Source organism: Danio aesculapii, chromosome 24 (genome assembly GCF_903798145.1).
Source record: "Danio aesculapii chromosome 24, fDanAes4.1, whole genome shotgun sequence".
Classification (NCBI taxonomy): Eukaryota; Metazoa; Chordata; class Actinopteri; order Cypriniformes; family Danionidae; genus Danio; species Danio aesculapii.
Genome location: NC_079458.1, coordinates 26,978,521 through 26,998,520, shown reverse-complemented (window position 1 = coordinate 26,998,520; position 20,000 = coordinate 26,978,521). Strand labels below are relative to the sequence as shown.

Here is a 20,000-nt window from a genome sequence, read left to right as displayed (position 1 = left end):
ACAACTTCATACATGCACTCACACATGTTCCTGATCCTGACTGATTGCACACACACCACTGGTGGATTGTCAAGAACTGATTACGCAAACTATTTAAGCAGCACAAACCCTCACTTTAGTCGATGAGTCTTTTCTACTGTTTATGTGACACTACAACGTGTTTTCCTTTGTCTTACTTTTCCGTTTTTTTTATCCTCGCCTCGTTTATTTGTTTATTCCTGTCTGCTGCCTGCCTCTGACCATCTGCCTGCCTATTAACTATGATTCTGGATTGCCTGTATACATCTGTTTGCCCCTGTGTTGACCATTGCATGCCTGACCATTCTAATAAACCTGCATTTGGATCCGCACCCCTCTTGTCAGCGTCACATCCATTGTTACAAATGTAGTCCCAAATGAAACACCTAATTATTATAATTTTTTTAACTTACTGGAAATTCAAACCTTTGCAAGCTGACATTTAACAGCTGGCAAATTAGCTAAATAAATTACCGAACAAATAAATAGTAACTGTCATGAGTACAAACACATTCACAACCAATGTAATCAACTCCATTAGATAATTTTGTGTACACAGTCAAAAATAAATAAAGTAATGCAACTTTAGCTCACAATAGCTCTCCCCTTTCACAATTGGGTACATGAAGTCTTCAATATTCAATACTTTTTAGAAAAAATGGGTACATCATAAATGTATTTGGTATACAGTATATAGTGCAGATATCATTTTAGAATAACAGTTTTAGTGTGAATGCACTACTTTTACAATTCATACTACAAAAAATAAAGAATAGAACAGTGTGTATGTATACAATTTGGGACACTATTTTGAGTCAATTCTGAAAAAGAAATAAGCAAAATGAAAAGCTCTGGACCTGATTAACTTTCGCTGTATGAACAAAACAACTAAAGTATCCTTTATGTCTTCTTTTATGTTTTACAGAGTGAATAATAATGAAATACCTCTAAAACAGCATGAAGACAAATTATTTCATATTTGAATTTTTCTGAACGACATTTCATGTGGGTTAAAATGGTTTATAATGTATGTTTATTGTCTTAAAGCAGCTAAGCTGGAATAAAAATCACACTAGGTAACAAATTAAGTTAAATCTGGTTTCCACCAGTGTCTGACAGGTTAGAGTTGACATGTTTCTCATAAACCCTTATAAGTACCAAATAAAAATCCCTCTGATTTGGTAAAACCATGTGAAATGAATGTGTTTGCCTGTGACTCAATCATGTTGAATGTTTGATGTAAACAATCTCCTGTAACATTGTCTTCCAATTCAGCATGAGCCTGGGCTACACTTAAATCTGATCATGTGGCTTAACCTCATGAGGAACACCTGCCTGAAAATGCAGGAGATAAAGGAATAACTAAATTCTGAATGGGCCCATATATTTTGTCATACGTCCAGTGATGGAGCTAAAGGGGTGTCCGTGGTGTCACCCGTCATCTGGAAATCTCATGTGTTACCATGAAATTTAATTCACTGCTGGAAATTTCAATGTTCATTTCCTATTACCGAAAGAAGCATTCATTTTAGCTGTAACTTTACGAAGCAATGAATTTTGCATGTTGCACTGACACAACTGACCCTCACAATCTCAGAAAAACAGACAATGTGCTAACAAACACAATAGAGCATGTTAATTCTGATATGGTACAAGCAGCTTTCAAGTTAATATTATTATTATTTAATTTTTTTAAATAATTATTTATTTATTAACTACTACACCACTGGCGCCGACAGCTTTCAAATTATTTAAGTGATAATTCTGTTTTGGTCTTTTTTAAAGTGGCCTAACAGCATTTAACATTCAATTTAAGCAAAGAAGGGCACATCTGAACTAAATAAACACAAATAAACATCTGATTATAAACAGCACAGCTTAAATGGGCAATCAGTGCATTAATATAAACAGTGTATTACTATGCTCTATATGAAAAGAGTGCAAATAAAAAAAACTTGTTAACAATATGACACCTTATTTACTTCAGAAAAGACACTTAGTTTCGACAAACTCTGTAATTAATTATCAATATAGTTACTCTCCATAGTCTTTTCTTTAAAACATACTTTAGAGATGAGACTTTTGCAAAAAATTACATCCGATTGAGCCAATAATGTATCAGTTTATAAAGAATTATTCCTAGCAGGATTATCATTCCAAGCTGGACTCAGACATTGTCAAATCTTGTTTAAAGTTAGTTTGATGGGATACTGTAGTTCACACAAAAATTTTAATTATATTATCATTTTACCCAGCATTCACTTTTTTTTTCCAGATTTTGTTCTGTTGAACACAAAAGAAGATATTTCAAAGAATGTTGGAACTAGTAACCATTGACACACATGGTAGGAAAAACAAATACTATAGATGTCAGTGGTTAATTGTTTCAAACATTTTCAAAATAACCTTTTTGTGTGTGTTCAACAAAACAAAAATAAAATAAATTAAATCAAGGATGACCGCGTTTTCATTTTTGGGTGAACTTCCCCTTTAAAGGATGAAAATCGAAAAAGTGAAAATTGACACACTATTAACTCACCCTGAAGTGGTTCCAAACCTTTATGCGTTTCTTTCTTCTGGTGAAAGAAAGCTCAAAAAACCTATAACCAGTGACTTACTGTACATGGTATGGCAAATACCATGGAAATCAATGGTTACAGGTTTTCAAGATTTTTCTAAATATCTTGTTTTGTACATGTTTAAAACATGTAAAGGGTGAGTAAATGATGACAGAATTTTTATTTTTGGGTGTACTATCCCTAAAGGATAGTGAAAATTGACTCAATATTTACTCATGCTCAAGTGGTTCCAAACCCTTATGATATTTTTTTTTCTGCTGAACACAAATAACACATTATGAAGAGAGATAAAAAAAAAACCTGACTTGAGTAGTATCAAGTATAGTATCATGTAGTATGTAGTATCATAGTATCAAAAAGCTAACTCTGGGGAAGTCAACGGTTACAGGTTTTCAAAATTTTTCAAAATATCTTCTTTTGTGCTAAACAAAAGAAAGGAAACTCATAAAGATTTGAAACATGTAAAGGGTGAGTAAATGATGACAGAATTTTTATTTTTGGGTGAACTATCCCTTTAAAGGATAGTAAAAATTGACTCAATATTTACTCACCCTCAAGTGGTTCCAAACCCTTATATTTTTTTCTTTTGCTAAACACAAATAATATATTTTCAAGAGAGATAAAAAATTACCATTGACTTGAGTAGTATCAAGTAAAGTATCATCTGGTATCATAGTATCAAAAAACTAATAATATGGAAGTCAATGGTTACAGGTTTTCAACATTTTTCAAAATATCTTCTTTTGAGCTAAACAGAAGAAAGGAAACGCATAAAGGTTTAAAACATGTAAAGAATGACAGAATTTTCCTTTTTTGGGTGAACTATCCATTTAGCACTTTACAAAAAAGTCCCCATGTTAGTTGCACATTAGTCTGAGGATAAGATTATACAAGTGACACAGTGGCTCAGTGGTTAGCACTGTTTCATCACAGCAAGAAGGTCGCTGGTTTGAGTCCCAGCTGGGTGAGTTGGCATTTCTGTGTGGAGTTTGCATGTTCTCCCCATGTTCACATGAGTTTCCTCTGGGTGCTCTCATTTCCCTCACAGTCCAAAGACTGTATAGGATAATTGAATAAACAAAATTGGCCATAGTGTATGTGTGTGAATGATTGTGTATGGACTTTTCCCAGTACTGGATTGCAGCTGGAAGGTGAATGTGTAAAACATATGCAGGATAAGTTGGCGGTTCATTTCACTGTGGCGTCCCCTGATGAATAAAAGGACTAAGCTGAAGGAAAACGAATGAATGAATACGATTTTACAGCTAACTGTAATGTGTAAAGTATTTAACAATGAATTTGTTTGTGGTTTCTGGTATCAGGTTATAACTATAATCTACTTGTCTGCCATGGTCTATAGACCCCCTAAATTAGCCAGAGACACCCCTTGTCCACTTCATGTATAAAACTCTAGTTCCACCACTGCATCTGTCAGTCAATGAAAGTTATTTTCTTGTTCTTATTTAAAGACTTGCTTTCGTTCCTTTGCATTATATGTGTGTTTTACAGTGTGACGAGCATTCATCTCCCTTTCTCTTTTTTCCCCTCTCTTTCTCTCTCTGTTTCTCTTCTTTGAGCAGAACTCATTAGGATTATACTGGCAGTGATTCCTAGGGAATGTCATCTCTTCCTGCAGCCAGGCCAATCTTCAGCGTTAGCCATGGCCGCCAGGCAATATCCCTGCCCATTTTCTGCCCTACTGCCCGCTGTTTGGAGGGGAATAGGATGGGGACACATATTGAGAGAGAATTCCAAACTTCTAACACCCGCCGCTGAGAAAGAAACACAGATCAGAAACGGTCAAACCCTGCTTTTTCTGATTTAGTTAAAGGAATATCTAAAATAATAATAAGTAATTTTATCTACTTGTAATGATCTAATTATCCAATTATTTAAAAAAAATGATTATCACCGACATGCTACGTGCATAACATTATGCTATCAATAGTAATAGTAATACCTGTCCATTCATCTATTCCTCAAGCTTTTTATCCCGTTACTCATACTGAATGTACAGTAAATGTACAGTAATAAGTTCAACAACTGGAATTTTTGAAGAGAACATTACACCTTTTTAATGTTTTGAATCTTAAAATTAACATTTCTTTAGATTATCTTAACACAACACATTGCTTAATATTTGTAAGCAATGTAATAATAATAATAATAATAATAATAATAATAATAATAATAATAATAATAATAATAATAATAATATGTTGTATTTAATGAAATTATTTAAAGGGGTGGTCCACTACGATATGATATTTTAAACTTTAGTTCATGTATAATGTATGAAGTCTATAAACTGTATGAACATAAACAACATCTTTAAATGTAATATACTTTAAGTAAAATGTATATGCAAATATATACAATAAAGTTCAATGCAAAGGGAGGCATTGGCTTTTACAGAGTTTGTTAGCAAAGGCTACAGCGAAGGAAGTTTGTGGACTACAAAAAAATACATCCGGGCTAGTGAAATCACAAACATTTCAGGTTACACGCATTCACGCACTGAAGAGGCATGGCCAGAGGCGCTGTAATGTTATAGCTGAAAAAGCTAAAATGCTGTCCAAACACTGCTATTTCCACAGAGCTTCTTCTGTTTCTGTATTTGGGCTTCCAAAGGACACGACACTAAGAGAGAAGTGCTTACAATTTAATTTTAATTATGTTCCAGAGAATTATAAAAAATATATAGCTCTAGCATTTGACAAAGGACAGCGTCCAGAATGTTTCTCAGTTCATGCTGGATTTGGCTAAAAACTCCTCCAACTGACGAGGCTGTGGACTGTGTGCCACAACCTGTAAGTATTTTTATTTGTTAAAATTGATCTATTACATGCACAGTTTCTAGCGTTAACGGTATTTTGTAGCGAGGATGTAAACAAGTATGTAAACAAGGGGAAATGCTGTTTAGCACCATTAACAATTTAGCTACAAATTCATATTTATCAGTCAAATCGCTGTAAACACCCACAATCTTCAGCAGCGTGTGCAGTGTCTCTTTATGCAGACGCTTTCAGTGTTTGTCTATGCGGCTGCTTTCCGTGCGTTCTACATCTCAAACTTGCAAAAGATATGAGGACATTTTATATTACTTACACATGCTTATTCTGAATATATGTGAAAGACACTTGTCAGATTTAATTTTAGAGAGCAGGCGTGAGGTTCAGCTGTGTGCTTTTCATTTTTCTGTCTAATTCAGGCAGCTAAGGGTGCTAACAGCTGCTCTGACTCACCAGCTGCGTCCCAATTCGCATACTATCCGTCCTAAATAATATTTGAAAGTAGAATTAGAATGTCCCAAATCGTTGTATGTTGAAAAGAGTATGCCAAAAGTTCCCGTATGGTTTACTATTTCCGGTAAAAACTCGAAGTGTAGAAGCATCCATACATCCATACGCTGATATTGCCCACAATACATTGCGCATAGGCTGTGAATTCGATTTAGAGCTACAAACGCGGGTGAAAAGTGTAAACAAACTACAAACATGATGGACGCACGAGACCAACCGTCAAGTAGAGAGGCTTCGGTAAAGACGTTTGTATGACTGTTAATTAAAGGGCACCTATAGTGAAAAATCTACTTTTCAAGCTGTTTGGACAGACATATGTGCATGTATGGTGCATGGACCGTCATATTGGGGTGATATAAACACACCCAGTCCTTTTTTTTCAATTTAGAAACATAAAAAACGGTGGACCAATTGGAGCGGTTTTCAGATCGACCGCAACTTTACGTAGGAGGGCGGTCCCCACGCCCACCGAATTGATTGACAGCTGCATGTATTAACATGTCCAGGTAGTCATGTGCATAATCATATCAACAAGAGAGGACATGCGCAAAGCAGCCAGGAATAAAAGGTGTGTTCAGTTCGTTAGGATCATCAATCATCATAAAATATGATCAAGAGTAAGTTTCACATGTTTAAAATGTTTTAAAACAGAGCACGTGTGTAATGATTTACAGCGATTTAGCTTAGCTTTACTTCATCAGCACAGCCGCGTGTCAGAACAATTATAAAGGAAGACGCTTTAGTCCCGGTTGTGGACGTTAAATCAGGTTTATTTTGTGCATTATTATGACAGATATCCATACAGCAGTGGAGATTAACCTGTATCCTGTCACATTTGCGTGCAAAAAGAGTGCAAAGCTAAACGGGTGCTCTGTCTGTGTGTGTGTGTGTGTGTGTGTGTGTGTGTGTGTGTGTGTGTGTGTGTGTGTGTGTGTGTCTGCTGCGGTGTGTGTGTGTCTGCTGCGGTGTGTGTGCGCGTGAACTTTGTGTGACCCTGCCATGCAACTGCACAATAAATACTAATTGGTAAAGTTCTTACTGTAGTATTTCTCACAAACACTACGTGAGATCTGCTTCCTTTAAGTCTGTCTGTTGTCTGACGCTGCCGAGGGAGGAGATTAAGGCACGCAGAAAGGCATGTAGAAACGGTGGGCGGGGAGGACTAGCCTTAAAGGAGTAGTACATCAAAACCGTCGCCCAGTGAAAAAATGTATAAATAGGAATTTAATAAAAGGTATAATAAAAAATCTGATGGGTGTTTTGTGCTGAAACTTTACACACACTTTCTGGAGACACAAAAGACTTATATTAAATCTGAAAAAAGGGTTAACCTAGGTGCCCTTTAATATCTAGCCCACTGGAACATGTTTTAAACACGTTTTCTTTGTTTCATCTGTAACAACAATACTGAACTTATATAAAGACGTGTTTGGACATTAACGTCTGAATGCAGAATTATCCAAACACCTGAGGAGATTTCTCTGCATGAAAGACTCGTGAATGGGAGATTAACCTGCTGCTGCTGCTTCTCCAATAAGGTAGGAAATTAAGTATAAAAGAAATGTGGATAATGTGTGGATGATTGACAGGGCTCATAACTAAGCAACACAATGATCTGTTAACGAGGAAGTAGTATGTCCCAAAAGCTTGCATACTCTTCTGTTACACACTCAAAGGTGTGTACTTTTCCTTCACAAAAAAAGTACATACTTTTAGAGTGTAGTATAAGTATGCGAATTGGTACACAGCAACTGTTTACACAGCACAAAAGTGATTGCTTGTAGGGGCTTGACATGGAGCCTATACGCGAATCACAGCACATTATGTAAGCTGACCAATCAGAGCCTCTTGAGGGCGGGCCTTTCAGAGGAACTAGGAAATATGACAGTCATTTTTGTGTTATCTGAATAGCTGTATATAAACAAAGCAAGATATTTGAAAAAATAGCGTGGTGTTCTACAAGTGAAGCATGAGCACACATTGCTCTGCATCTTATAAACACAACCAAGCCTTAAAAATACAGTGGACCACCTCTTTAATAGTTTATTTAACAGTAACACAAATACAAATTCTTTGTATATTTATGTCTCCATAACTGCTATTTATTTAATGTTTTACTTCTGCTTTTGACGCAATGCTGCAGTCCTGAACTGAACATTCTACTTTTGGACTTTCAGCCATCTTAAAATCAAGAATGTGTTGAGAAAAAAATGGTATTTCATGTTAAATTTCATCTTCAGATTTAAAACCTTTGAGACTTTTTATTAATAACAGCAACAGCAAAACTGCTATTACCAGTGGTGTAAAGTAACAAATTACAAACACTCATATTACTGTAATTGAATAGGTTTTCTGAGGAATTGTAATTTACTAACTAGTACTTTTGCTTTCCCTTGAGTACATTTTTAGTGCTGTACTTTTACTGCACTACTTTCTTTTTTCTTATCTATGGGGTTTGACAAAAGTATATAATAATAATCAGTCCTGCAATTCCCGTCCAGACACAAATTGCATGTAAATGCATCAACCTTTCCAGGTTGAAAACAAATACTGAATGTAAACAACAGAAAAAGATTTAAATTATTTTGTTTTATTTCCATAGTTGTCATTCATTTCCTTTTCAGCTTAGTCCCTTTATTAATCAGGCGACCCCACAGCGAAATGAACCTCCAACTTATCCAGCACATGTTTTATGCAGCGGATGCCATTCCAGCAGCAACCCATCACTGGGAAACACCCATACACACTCATTCACACACAAACACTACACATACAACTGTGAGGGAAATCGGAGTACCCAGTGGAAACCAACTCGAACACAAGAAGAACATGCAAACTCCACAAAGAAATGCCACCAAAATTACATTACAATAGTTGTGGTATAAATTAATTTCATAACAGCATCATTGATATTTTTATGGACCTTAACTACTGTGGTACAAATTTCATTTCTCATTAAAACATAAATGAAATATTAATGACACTTTAATAAAATAATTTGACAAGAGTATCAACATTTTTTAATGAGACATTTTAACGTCAAATTCAAGACACAATAATAATGGCCTCATGACAATCATGTTTATGACAAATTTATAACAAGTTATGTCGTCATCGTGATATGAAGCTGTCATCACAAAGACGCTGACAGGTTCTTATGTATTTATGTTAAATTGTCATAACAATGACATCTCAAACAATGTCATCTTTGCATTTAAAATAAAATAGCAGAGCGAATGACACTTAATAACGGTTTTCATAAGCATGCATAGAATCTCATTCACATTTATGACATGTGTCATGATTATAAAGATATCATGACAGTCTTATGAATAAGTAAAGTGTTATCATAATATCATTAAAGTGATCGTTCATTCATTCATTTTCCCTTTAGCTTAGTCCCTTTAATCATCAGGGGTCGCCACAGCAGAATGAACCACCAACTTATCCAGCATATGTTTTACACAGTGGATGCCCTTCCAGCTGCAACTTTGTACACATACACTATGGACAATTTAGTTTATTTAATTTACCTATACCGCATGTCTTTGGACTGTTGTGGAAACCAGAGCACCCAGAGGAAACCCACGCGAACATGAGGAGAACATGCAAACTCAACACAGAAATGCCAGCTGACCCAGCTGGGGCTCGAACCAGTGACCTTCTTGCTGTGAGGTGACAGTGTCGCCCTAAATTGATCATGCCAAGTCATATTCAAGTATTAAACCAGCTTATTTAAAGCATTCAGCACCATTAACACTGAAACCTCCACAAACAAGCAGTGTATTTTTTTCGAACACAATCTCTCATCTAAAATGAGGCAATGTTCAGCTGTTCAGCAGCTGAGGAAAAACTTTACTACTTATAGCCTGTGCTTAAAGCCATATTTGTGTTATTTTAGTAATCTACTATCATCCCAACATTATTGCCTAAGAGCTAAATCAACACCCAAACCAAACAAAGAGTGCTTCGGCCTAAAACAACACATAGCCTTCTCCCTTTTCTTTGCTTTTTTTGGTGTGTGGCAGCATCTGCTGTTCCCCTGGCCACGTCTGAGGCCTGTATTAGTATCATTTTAATGTTAAAAGTAAAAGAAGGGCGGTGGGGACGAGCCTCAAAAGGGTGGTGGGTGTTTTAGCAGGCTCCAACTGAATAATGCGCGTCAGTAATAAGGTCGAGAGCAGAGCCTGTAGCCCTGGGCTTTGACCGTCTCAGTGACCTGATTATGTCAGCCAGTGTCAGCCGCCACGACACTACAAACACACAGCGCATCCCATCAACGGCACCGCCATGCCGATACGTCCAGCCAAGCCCTCCAGGCTCCTTCAGCAAAGACAAGGCCTTACTAGTTCGTTAGGTAACGTCTACCGTACAACATGCAAGCGCACACTCAAATGAGCGACAATTTATCATATGCTGAACAAGTATGGAATATATAGGCACATAAGAACATTTATATTTACATAAAGAGTTTTACAATAAGAATATATTAATGATTTTTAAAAATGACACATTTTATAAAGGTTGGAGTCAGCTTTTTATGTTTTTGAAAGAATTATCTTACACAAAGCTGCATTTATTTTATTAAAGAGAAATGCTACTAATAATATATAAAAAAAAAACAAATAAAACAAATATATTAATATATTTTTTCAGAAGCCGATACTCAACTTATATGTTGATTGAACTCAAATAAATACATGTTTTTATTATTATCAATTTTGAAAATAATTGTGCTGCTTAACATTTTAGTACAAACTGAGATAGATAACTTTAACATGATACTTCTGAAACTTTGTCTGTACTATTTATTTATATAAATATTCTAATTTGTTATATTTTTTGTTTTTAAATTGGAATAATAATTGATGCTTATTAATGTCCTCAATCTGTTTTTATTATTAGTCATTTTCTTGAGTTTTCGAGGTCTTTATTTTTTCTCACTTTCATTCAGCTTGTTCCCTGCTTTATCATTGGGTTACCACAGCAGAATGAACCACCAATTTCTATGGCATATATTTTACATGCTGATGCCCTTTCAGCTGCAACCCAGCACTGAGAGTACAATCATTCACACACACACACTATGGCCAATTTTTTGCGTATCCAATTCACCTATACTGCATGTCTTCGGACTGTAACATGGGGAGATCTCTGAACATGAATGCCTTGAACCAGCGACCTTCCTGCTGTGAGAAAACAGCCAACCACCAAGCCGCAGCAACCACCAAATCAACATTTTTAGCAATTTTTTTATTATTTATTCATCCTTTCATTTTCTTTTCGGCTTAGTCCCTTTATTATGTGGGGTCACAACAAAGCCATGAACCGCCAACTTATCAAGCATATGTTTTACCCAGCGGATGCCCTTCCAGCTGCAACTCATCACTGGGAAACACCCATACACACTCATTCACACACATACACTGCGGAAAATTTAGCCTATGTCGTTGGACTGTGGGGGAAACAGGAGCACCCGGAGGAAACCCACCCGAACACGAGGAGAACATGCACTCCACAAAGAAATGCCAACTGACTCAGCCAAGGCTTGAAAAAGCGACCTTCTTGCTATGGGGTGACAGCGCTACCAACTGCACTGCCCCAATTTTTATTTGTCACAGTCACCAGTGATCTAGCCCATGCAGATCGCTGGAGAACTACAAATCTGACAGCAAAAGAACTCAAGAACCAGTCATGCACCACTCATACACCTGGCCTAGATCCTGCCTGATTGCAAACACTCACAGCTGAAGCCGTTCATGAACTGATTATATGAACTATAAAGAGAACACTCACTCACAAATCTGGGCTGAGTCTTGTTAGCAGTATTATGAACATTACGACATATTTTCCTTGCCTAGCCTTCCGTGTTTGAACCTTGCTTTGTTTTGTTTGTTATACATTGTCTGCTGCCTGCCTTTCTGACCACATGCCTGTTTATTGACCACGACTCTGGATTACCCACATACATCTGTTTGCCCCTGTGTTGATCGTTGCTTGCCTGACCTTTCTAATTTGGATCCTTACTTCCTTTCTACTATATTATTATAATAAATAAAAATGAATTCCTTAAGAAATATCTTAAACTTACAATCCTATAAGTGACCCTGGACCACAAAATCAGCCATAAGTGTCTTTATTTATTTATTTATTTTTTTTAATTGTGATTCATACATCTAAAATCGAAATAAATAAGCTGTGGACAATGAATACTATTTTGTCAAAAATACAACTTGAAAAACTGGAATCTGAGGGTTAAAAAATGTCATAATACTAGAAAATAGAGGAAAATAACCTTTAAATTTACCTTAATGAAGTGCTTACCAATGCAAATCACTAATCATAAATCCACTAGAATATTAACAGAATATCTTCATGGAACATAAACTTTACATTCAAAAAATGACACTTGCTGTTTGTTCAAACTACTTTTTTATATTGAGCTGAAACACAATTCTTGAGTTTTGGGGGACAAATTTATTGTTTTGTGTTTAATCCACATAAAGTTGTAACAACTAATATGTTAACCTAATTGTTTCATGATGTCCCAACACAAATTCATTGTGTGGAACCCAGCATTTTTTTATAGTGAACTTAGTATCCTAATGAATTTTGGCATTAAAGCAAAATCTATGATTTTGACCCATACAATGTATTTTTGGCTATAGCCACGCACACACACACACACATACAATGCTCCCAGTGTCTTCCAATCTTCTTCTGCTACATTATAAATGAATTTGATTTGATGCATAGCTTTGGCATAAACAACATATATGGATCCCATTTCCTCCTTTCTTCTAGCCCATTTATCGAACTGTCCACACCGTGTACAATTCTATGATTCTTTAAACATATAAAACCTCATTACATATTTTTGATTACATTTATAGCCAAAAACCTTAAAAGCATCCATAAAACCTTCAATAAGAGATGGTCGGTTACATGAAGAAGCCCTAGAGTACAATTTCTCAAACAACACTTTCCGTCATATTACAGAAGAGAAAGTGTCAATGCGCGGAGGGGAATGAGACAAGGGTTAAGGTAAATAATGCCGTCTGCAGCGTGAAAGGGCACATTGGCTATACAATCTTTCCTTTAATATGGGAGCGGTGCGCACCTGCGATAAGATGATTCATTAGATAGGGCTCCGGTCTGACAAGCCTCATCGTTCAAGCCTCTGGATACTGATGGAACAATTCTGCAGCCGGCCCCGTAAATATGACAAGGTCAGCATTTTATCCCCTGCACTCCCACGCTGCTGTCCAATCTAAACACAACGCCCCTCTCGAGCTCGCTCAAACATGGCTAAAGATGGGCCACGAAAAACCTAAACTCATTCATAATGTGTAATTCTGTAAAACTTGAAATACGCTGGTGTGTTTCGTGGCACTTTCCATATGAAACATCCACAAGAGGGCGCTGTTTTTTGTAGGTATGCTTCTGGCTATGTTTCTTCAAATCATGAAAAACATTTTCATGTTTCGTGACACTATCCATTGAAAACATCCACTAGAGGACATTGCTTTTTATACAGTAGGTATGTGATTTTTGCTTTGTTTCTGTGACTCCTGAAAAACGTTACAATTCGAGGCACTCTCTCTAAGAAACATTCGCTAGAGCGTGTTGTTTTATTTATAGATACGCAATTCTGACTATGTTTCTTCATTTTATGTAAAACAGTGTTACGTTCTGTGGTATTTTCCACATGAAACGTTTACTAGGAAGCATTGCTTTTTATAAGTTTTATATAAAATGCCCACTAGAGGGCATTGCATTTTCTAGGTACATGATTCTTGCTATGTTTCTGCAAATTCTGAAAACTGTTCGGAAAATTTGAGGCACTCTCCATATGATCCATTGTTTTATTAATAGGTATGCGATTCTGATCATTATTTTTTTAAATCATAAAAATCTGAGGCACTTTCTTGAAATGTTTACTAGACGGCATTGTTTTTTATAAGTATGTGATTCTGGCTACATTTATGCAAAACCTGAAGAATGTTGGTACGTTTCGTGACACTTTCCATATGTAATATCCACTAGAGAGCTATATTTTTGTAGGTACGTGATCTAGGCTACATTTCTGCAAAACCTAATATATGTTGCTATGTTTCGTGGCTCTTTCCATATGAAAGGTCCACAAGAGGGCGTGGTTTTTTTTTTTTTTTGGTAAGTAAATAATTCCGGATATGTTTCTTCAAATCTTAAAAAACATTTTTATGTTTCGTGGCACTATCCATATGAAACGTCCACTAGAGGGCATTGTTTTTTATACAGTATTGTTTTTTTTTATTCTTGCCACATTTCTGCGACTCCTGAAAAACGTTGGTACAATTTGGGCACTCTCTATATGAAACATTCACTAGAGGGTGTTGTTTTAATAAATAATTATTTACATGATTCTGATGGATACTATGTTTCTTCAAAATCTGAAAAACAGTGTTACATTTCGAGGCAATTACAACATTTACTAGACACCATTGCTTTTTATGAGTTGTGATACTGGCTACGTTTCTGCCAAACCTGAAACACACTGGTACATTTCTTGGTACATTTCATGTAAAATGGCCACTAGAGGACGTTTGTGATTCTTGCTACGTTTCTGCAACTCCTGAAAAATGTTGGGACAATCTGAGGCACTCTCCATCTGAAACATTCACTAGAGAGTGCTGTTTTATTAATAATTATGTGATTCTGATTGTTTCTTCAAAATCTAACAGTTTAATGTTTTTTTTTTTTTTTAGGCACTTTCCACATGAAATGTGTACTAGACTGCATTGTTTTTTATAAGTACTGTATGTGATTCTGGCTACGTTTAATCTGAAGAACATTGGTACATTTTGTGACACTTTCCATATGTAATATCCACTAGAGAGCGTTGTTTTTGTAGGTACGTGATTCAGGCTACATTTCTGCGAAACCTGAAATATGTTGCTATGTTTTGTGGCACGTTCTTTATGAAACGCCCATTACAGGGCTTTGTTTTTTTTTTTCAACCTTAGGTAACTTTGGCTACACAAAAAAAAAAAAAACAACAACAAAAAAAAACTGTTAAATAACAGTTTCCATATTTTGTGCTTGAAAAGTTTTTTCGATTCATTTACAGTTGCATATTGCATTCTGGGAGTGTTATCTCTGCTCTGTCCATTTTTGATGTTGAAAATTTAACTCTACAGCTTAACAGAGTGACTTTTATTGACATTTTATTAGTCTGAGACAAGATATTGTTTAAGAAATAATATATAGAGAACTAAGATTGTAAAACAACAGAAAATGTACTAGCAGCTTATTACCAGATTTTTGTATCATAATTTACAACACCAAACCAGACAATATATAACTTCTACAAATAAAAATGTCAATAAAAGTCAAATTTTCAATCGGTTCAACATCAAAAGCTTTCGAAGGAAAGATCAATATCCCATAATGCAATACAAAAGCATAGATAAGTGTGGAGAAAAAAACATGAGACACAAAATAAGAAAAACTGAAAATCAATATGTTTTGTTATGTATGTTTTGTGGCACTTTTCATTTAAAACATTCACAAGAGGATGTTGTTTTTTATAAGTACCTGATACTGTTTCTGCAACACTTGAAATTTGCTGAAATGTTTTCGAGGCACATTCCATATGAAACGTTTACTAGAAAGCATTGCTTTTAATACGTATGTGATTCTGGCTAAATTTCTGCAATACTTGAAATACAGTGGTATGTTTTGTGGTACTTTTCATTTAAAACATCCACAAGAGGGTGTTGTTTTTTTATGAGTACTAGCTACATTTCGGCAAAAGATGAGATATGTTGGAACCATTTCCATAGGTTTTTCCATTTTTTATAGGTAAGTGATTCTTGCTTTATATATATAGATGGCGCCGATGACGATGGCAGCCTCCGTGTCGTGCTCTGCAGTAGTGTTTGTGTTTTTGTTAGTTTGTCCTGTCTCGAGTCATTTTCCTACAATTAGTTTCACCAGAGACGAATTGTTGGACATTCGGGCACATACACCACCGAATATTTTTCCATACCTGGATTTATCTGATGTTCTGTTGGACATCGTAGTCGGAGGAGCCGCGGTGCTGCTCAAACGCTTTCAAGCGCGCAGACGAGGAAAGCGTGCAGGCGCGCTTGTGAAACTCAGACAGCGCGGATTTCGGACCGCGCTGCCTAGCATTCATCTAGCAAATCTCCGCTCTCTACCCAACAAAATAGACGAACTCATTCTGCTCTCTCAGACAAACAGGGATTTTCTGCATTCAGCTGCTCTGTGTTTCACGGAAACCTGGCTGAACGACACCATACCGGACAACGCGCTTCACCTACCGGGCTATCAGCTGTTCAGAGCGGATCGCGACGAAGAATCAACGCGGAAATCACGCGGTGGCGGGACGTGCTTTTACATCAATGAAAGGTGGTGTACAGATGTAACAGTTTTAAAGAAGATGTGCTGTCCAGATCTCGAAGCACTGTTTATTAACTGTAAGCCTTTTTACTCCCCGCGCGAGTTTTGCTCGTTCATCCTCGTCAGTGTTTACATTCCTCCGCTCGCGCACGCGAGTCTGGCGATACAGAAACTAGCTGATCAGATCACGGTGTTAGAGCAACAACACCCGGACTCTGCTTTAATCATTCTCGGGGACTTTAACAAAGCAAAACTGTCCCGTGAACTGCCAAAATATAGACAGCATGTTACATGTCCCACAAGAGACAGAAATATACTGGATCACTGTTATACTACAATAAAGGATGCATACCGCTCCGTCCAACGAGCAGCTTTGGGACACTCTGACCATTGTTTGATTCATCTCATTCCAACCTACAGGCAGAAACTGAAAACAGCCAAACCTGTATTAAGATCTGTGAAAAGATGGACTAACGAAACAGAGCGAGATCTACAAGCCTGTTTCGACCTCACTGACTGGAGTGTTTTTGAAGCTGCTGCAAACGATCTGGATGAGCTCACAGAGACTGTAACATCTTATATCAGTTTCTGTGAAGACGTGTGCATTCCTACCAGGACTCATCTCACATACAACAATGACAAACCATGGTTCACTGTAAAACTCAGACAGCTACGTCAGGCCAAGGAGGTTGCTTACAGAAATGGGGATAGGGCCTTGTATAAACAGGCCAAATACACACTGGAAAAGGAGATCAGAGTCGCAAAAAGGAACTATTCTGAGAAACTAAGGAGTCAGTTCTCTTCCAGCGACTCAGCATCCGTGTGGAAAAGTTTGAAAAACATCACAAACTACAAGACACCATCCCCCAGCACTGTAGACAATGAACGACTTGCAAACGACCTGAATGAGTTTTACTGCCGGTTTGAGAAAACCCCCCACACCCACTCTGAACTGCTCTTCACGCCACCATTAACACCACCATCCCCCGCCTCCCTCATACCTGCCCTACAGTTCAGTGAAGAGGAGGTGTGCCAGGTCTTCCGGAAACAGAAGAGGAAAAAAGCACCAGGCCCAGATTTTATAACACCAGCCTGTTTAAAATCCTGTGCTGACCAACTGGCCCCCATCTTCACCCTGATCTTCAACAGATCACTGGAGCTGTGTGAAGTGCCCTCCTGCCTCAAACGCTCCACCATCATCCCCATCCCAAAGAAACCCAAACTTACAGGACTAAATGACTACAGACCGGTGGCGCTAACATCTGTGGTCATGAAGTCTTTTGAAAAACTGATGCTGGCTCACCTGAAGGACATCACTGAACCCTCACTGGATTCTCTTCAGTTTGCCTACAGAGCAAACAGGTCTGTGGATGATGCGGTTAATATGGGACTGCATTATGCTCTGCAACACCTAGACAGACCAGGGACCTATGTGAGGATGTTGTTTGTTGACTTCAGCTCGGCGTTTAACACCATCATCCCAAAACTTCTCCTGCCCAAATTAACTCAGCTCTCTGTGCCCACCTCTGTCTGTCATTGGATCAACAGCTTCCTAACGGACAGGCAGCAGCTGGTGAAGCTGGGAAAATTCTCATCTAGCATCCGCACAATCAGCACTGGCGCCCCCCAGGGGTGTGTCCTCTCCCCACTGCTCTTCTCCCTGTACACGAATGACTGCACATCAAAAGACTCCTCTGTGAAGCTCTTGAAGTTTGCAGACGACACCACACTTATCGGCCTCATTCAGGACGGTGATGAGTCTGCCTACAGACAGGAGGTTAAGGAGTTGGCTGTCTGGTGCAGTAACAACAACCTGGAGCTCAACACGCTCAAAACAGTGGAGATGATAGTGGACTTCAGGAGAAACCCCCCTGCTCTCCCCCCACTGAGCATCATGGACAGCATTGTGGCAGCAGTGGAGTCATTCAAGTTCCTGGGCACCACCATCTCTCAGGACCTGAAGTGGGACACTCACATTGACTCCATTGTCAAAAAAGCTCAACAGAGGCTGTACTTTCTTCGTCAGCTGAGGAAGTTTAACCTCCCAAAGGAGCTGCTGAAACAGTTCTACACCTCCATCATTGAATCAGTCATCTGCACATCAATAACTGTCTGGTTTAGCTCAGCTACTAAATACGACCTCCAAAGACTACGTCGAATAGTTCGGACTGCTGAGCGAATCACTGGTACAACCCTTTCTACTCCCCAAGAACTGTACTTATCCAGAGCGAGCAGAAGGGCTGCCAAAATCACTCTGGACCCCTCACACCCAGCACACTGCCTCTTTGAACTTTTACCTTCTGGTCGACGCTACAGAGCACTGCGCACCAGAACAGCCCGACACAGAAACAGTTTCTTCCCTCAGGCAATCCATCTCATGAACACTTGATGATAATAATTGCGGAACCAACATCACTACTTGCTATACACTTTTATACACATATACACTTATTTAACAACACACTTTACATGCCAATTTGCACATAACAGCTGCACATATAACGTTGTATATAGTAATAAACATGTACATACACTTGTCAATCTGTATATTTGCACTCACTACTTACTTCTATTTTTAAAAAAATATATTTATTATCTGTTTTTTGTCCTGTCTCTGTAATCCTGTTGCACTGTAGAAGCTCTGTCACGAAAACAAATTCCTCGTATGTGTGAACATACCTGGCAATAAAGCTCTTTCTGATAAAGCTCTTTCTTCTAACCTGAAATATATTTACACCTGAAATTTTGTGTTTCATTTTATTGTATTGTAGTCTTTATATAGCATTTTGCAAAGAACTGCATGGAAATATAGTTTAATTGTCACTAATCTGCTCCTCTAATTGTAATTTGTGTATAAAATTATGATTGCCAATGGTATTTTACTGCCTCCTAGTTCATATTTTACGTAGAAACTGCATTGAGCCATACTTAAACACACGTTTATGGTTTTGCAAAACCATAGCCAGAATCATACAATAAAAATGAGCCAAGGTTGGCCACGAAGGTCTATTCTGTATTTATTTGTCTGCGTTACATTTCACTAATATAGGAAATCATGTTCAGACTACTAGAAGAGAATGTTTACTTGTCCTTTGTCTAGTGTTATGATTAATGTGTGGCAAACTTTAGCTTACACATGCATTTCTCGTGTGCATGCTCATTCGAATGTGCTTTGTGAATGTGTGTTCATACCTGTCCTTGTGCATTTGTGACCAGTTGTCCAGTGACACCCTGCAGGCTGGACAGAGCATTACCAAACACCTGTGACCCGGCAATTGAACCCATCGCTGCTGCTGCTGCAACCGCTGCCTGACTGGCCAAAGGGTTGAGCTGAGAAAGTGAACAGAAAATGATTCCACACGTTACAGCAAAAATGCATACAATTCTGGATTTTTTTCCACAAGCATATAAATTAGAAGAAATCTTTACATTAAACAGAGGGTTCCGCACAATTGAACCAATTCCACTTTAGTTAAAAAAAAAAAAAATTGCAGTATATCCATATTTTTTGTTTTATGGTTATAAATTAGAATGAATAAACTTCACGGACGAACAATATGAGGTTAAGTGTTTAGTAATTCTCAATGGATCTGGGTATTGTAGTAGGTCAAGATGGCTGGTTTAGCATTTAATAATAAAATAACTCTATTATGTATATACAGTGTTGGGGTTAGCACAATACAAGTAGCACGAATTA

At 37.5% G+C, this 20,000-nt stretch overlaps 1 protein-coding gene across 1 annotated transcript in view; it reads right to left on the bottom strand.

Moving 5' to 3' along the window:
• Nucleotides 1–20,000, bottom strand: part of pou6f2 (POU class 6 homeobox 2) — a 200,640-nt gene that overhangs the window by 33,825 nt on the left and 146,815 nt on the right. Inside the window, exon 6 of the mRNA XM_056451160.1 lies at nucleotides 19,496–19,633. Coding sequence (XP_056307135.1) covers nucleotides 19,496–19,633 — 138 coding nt within the window. The remainder of the gene's footprint in view (nucleotides 1–19,495; nucleotides 19,634–20,000) is intronic.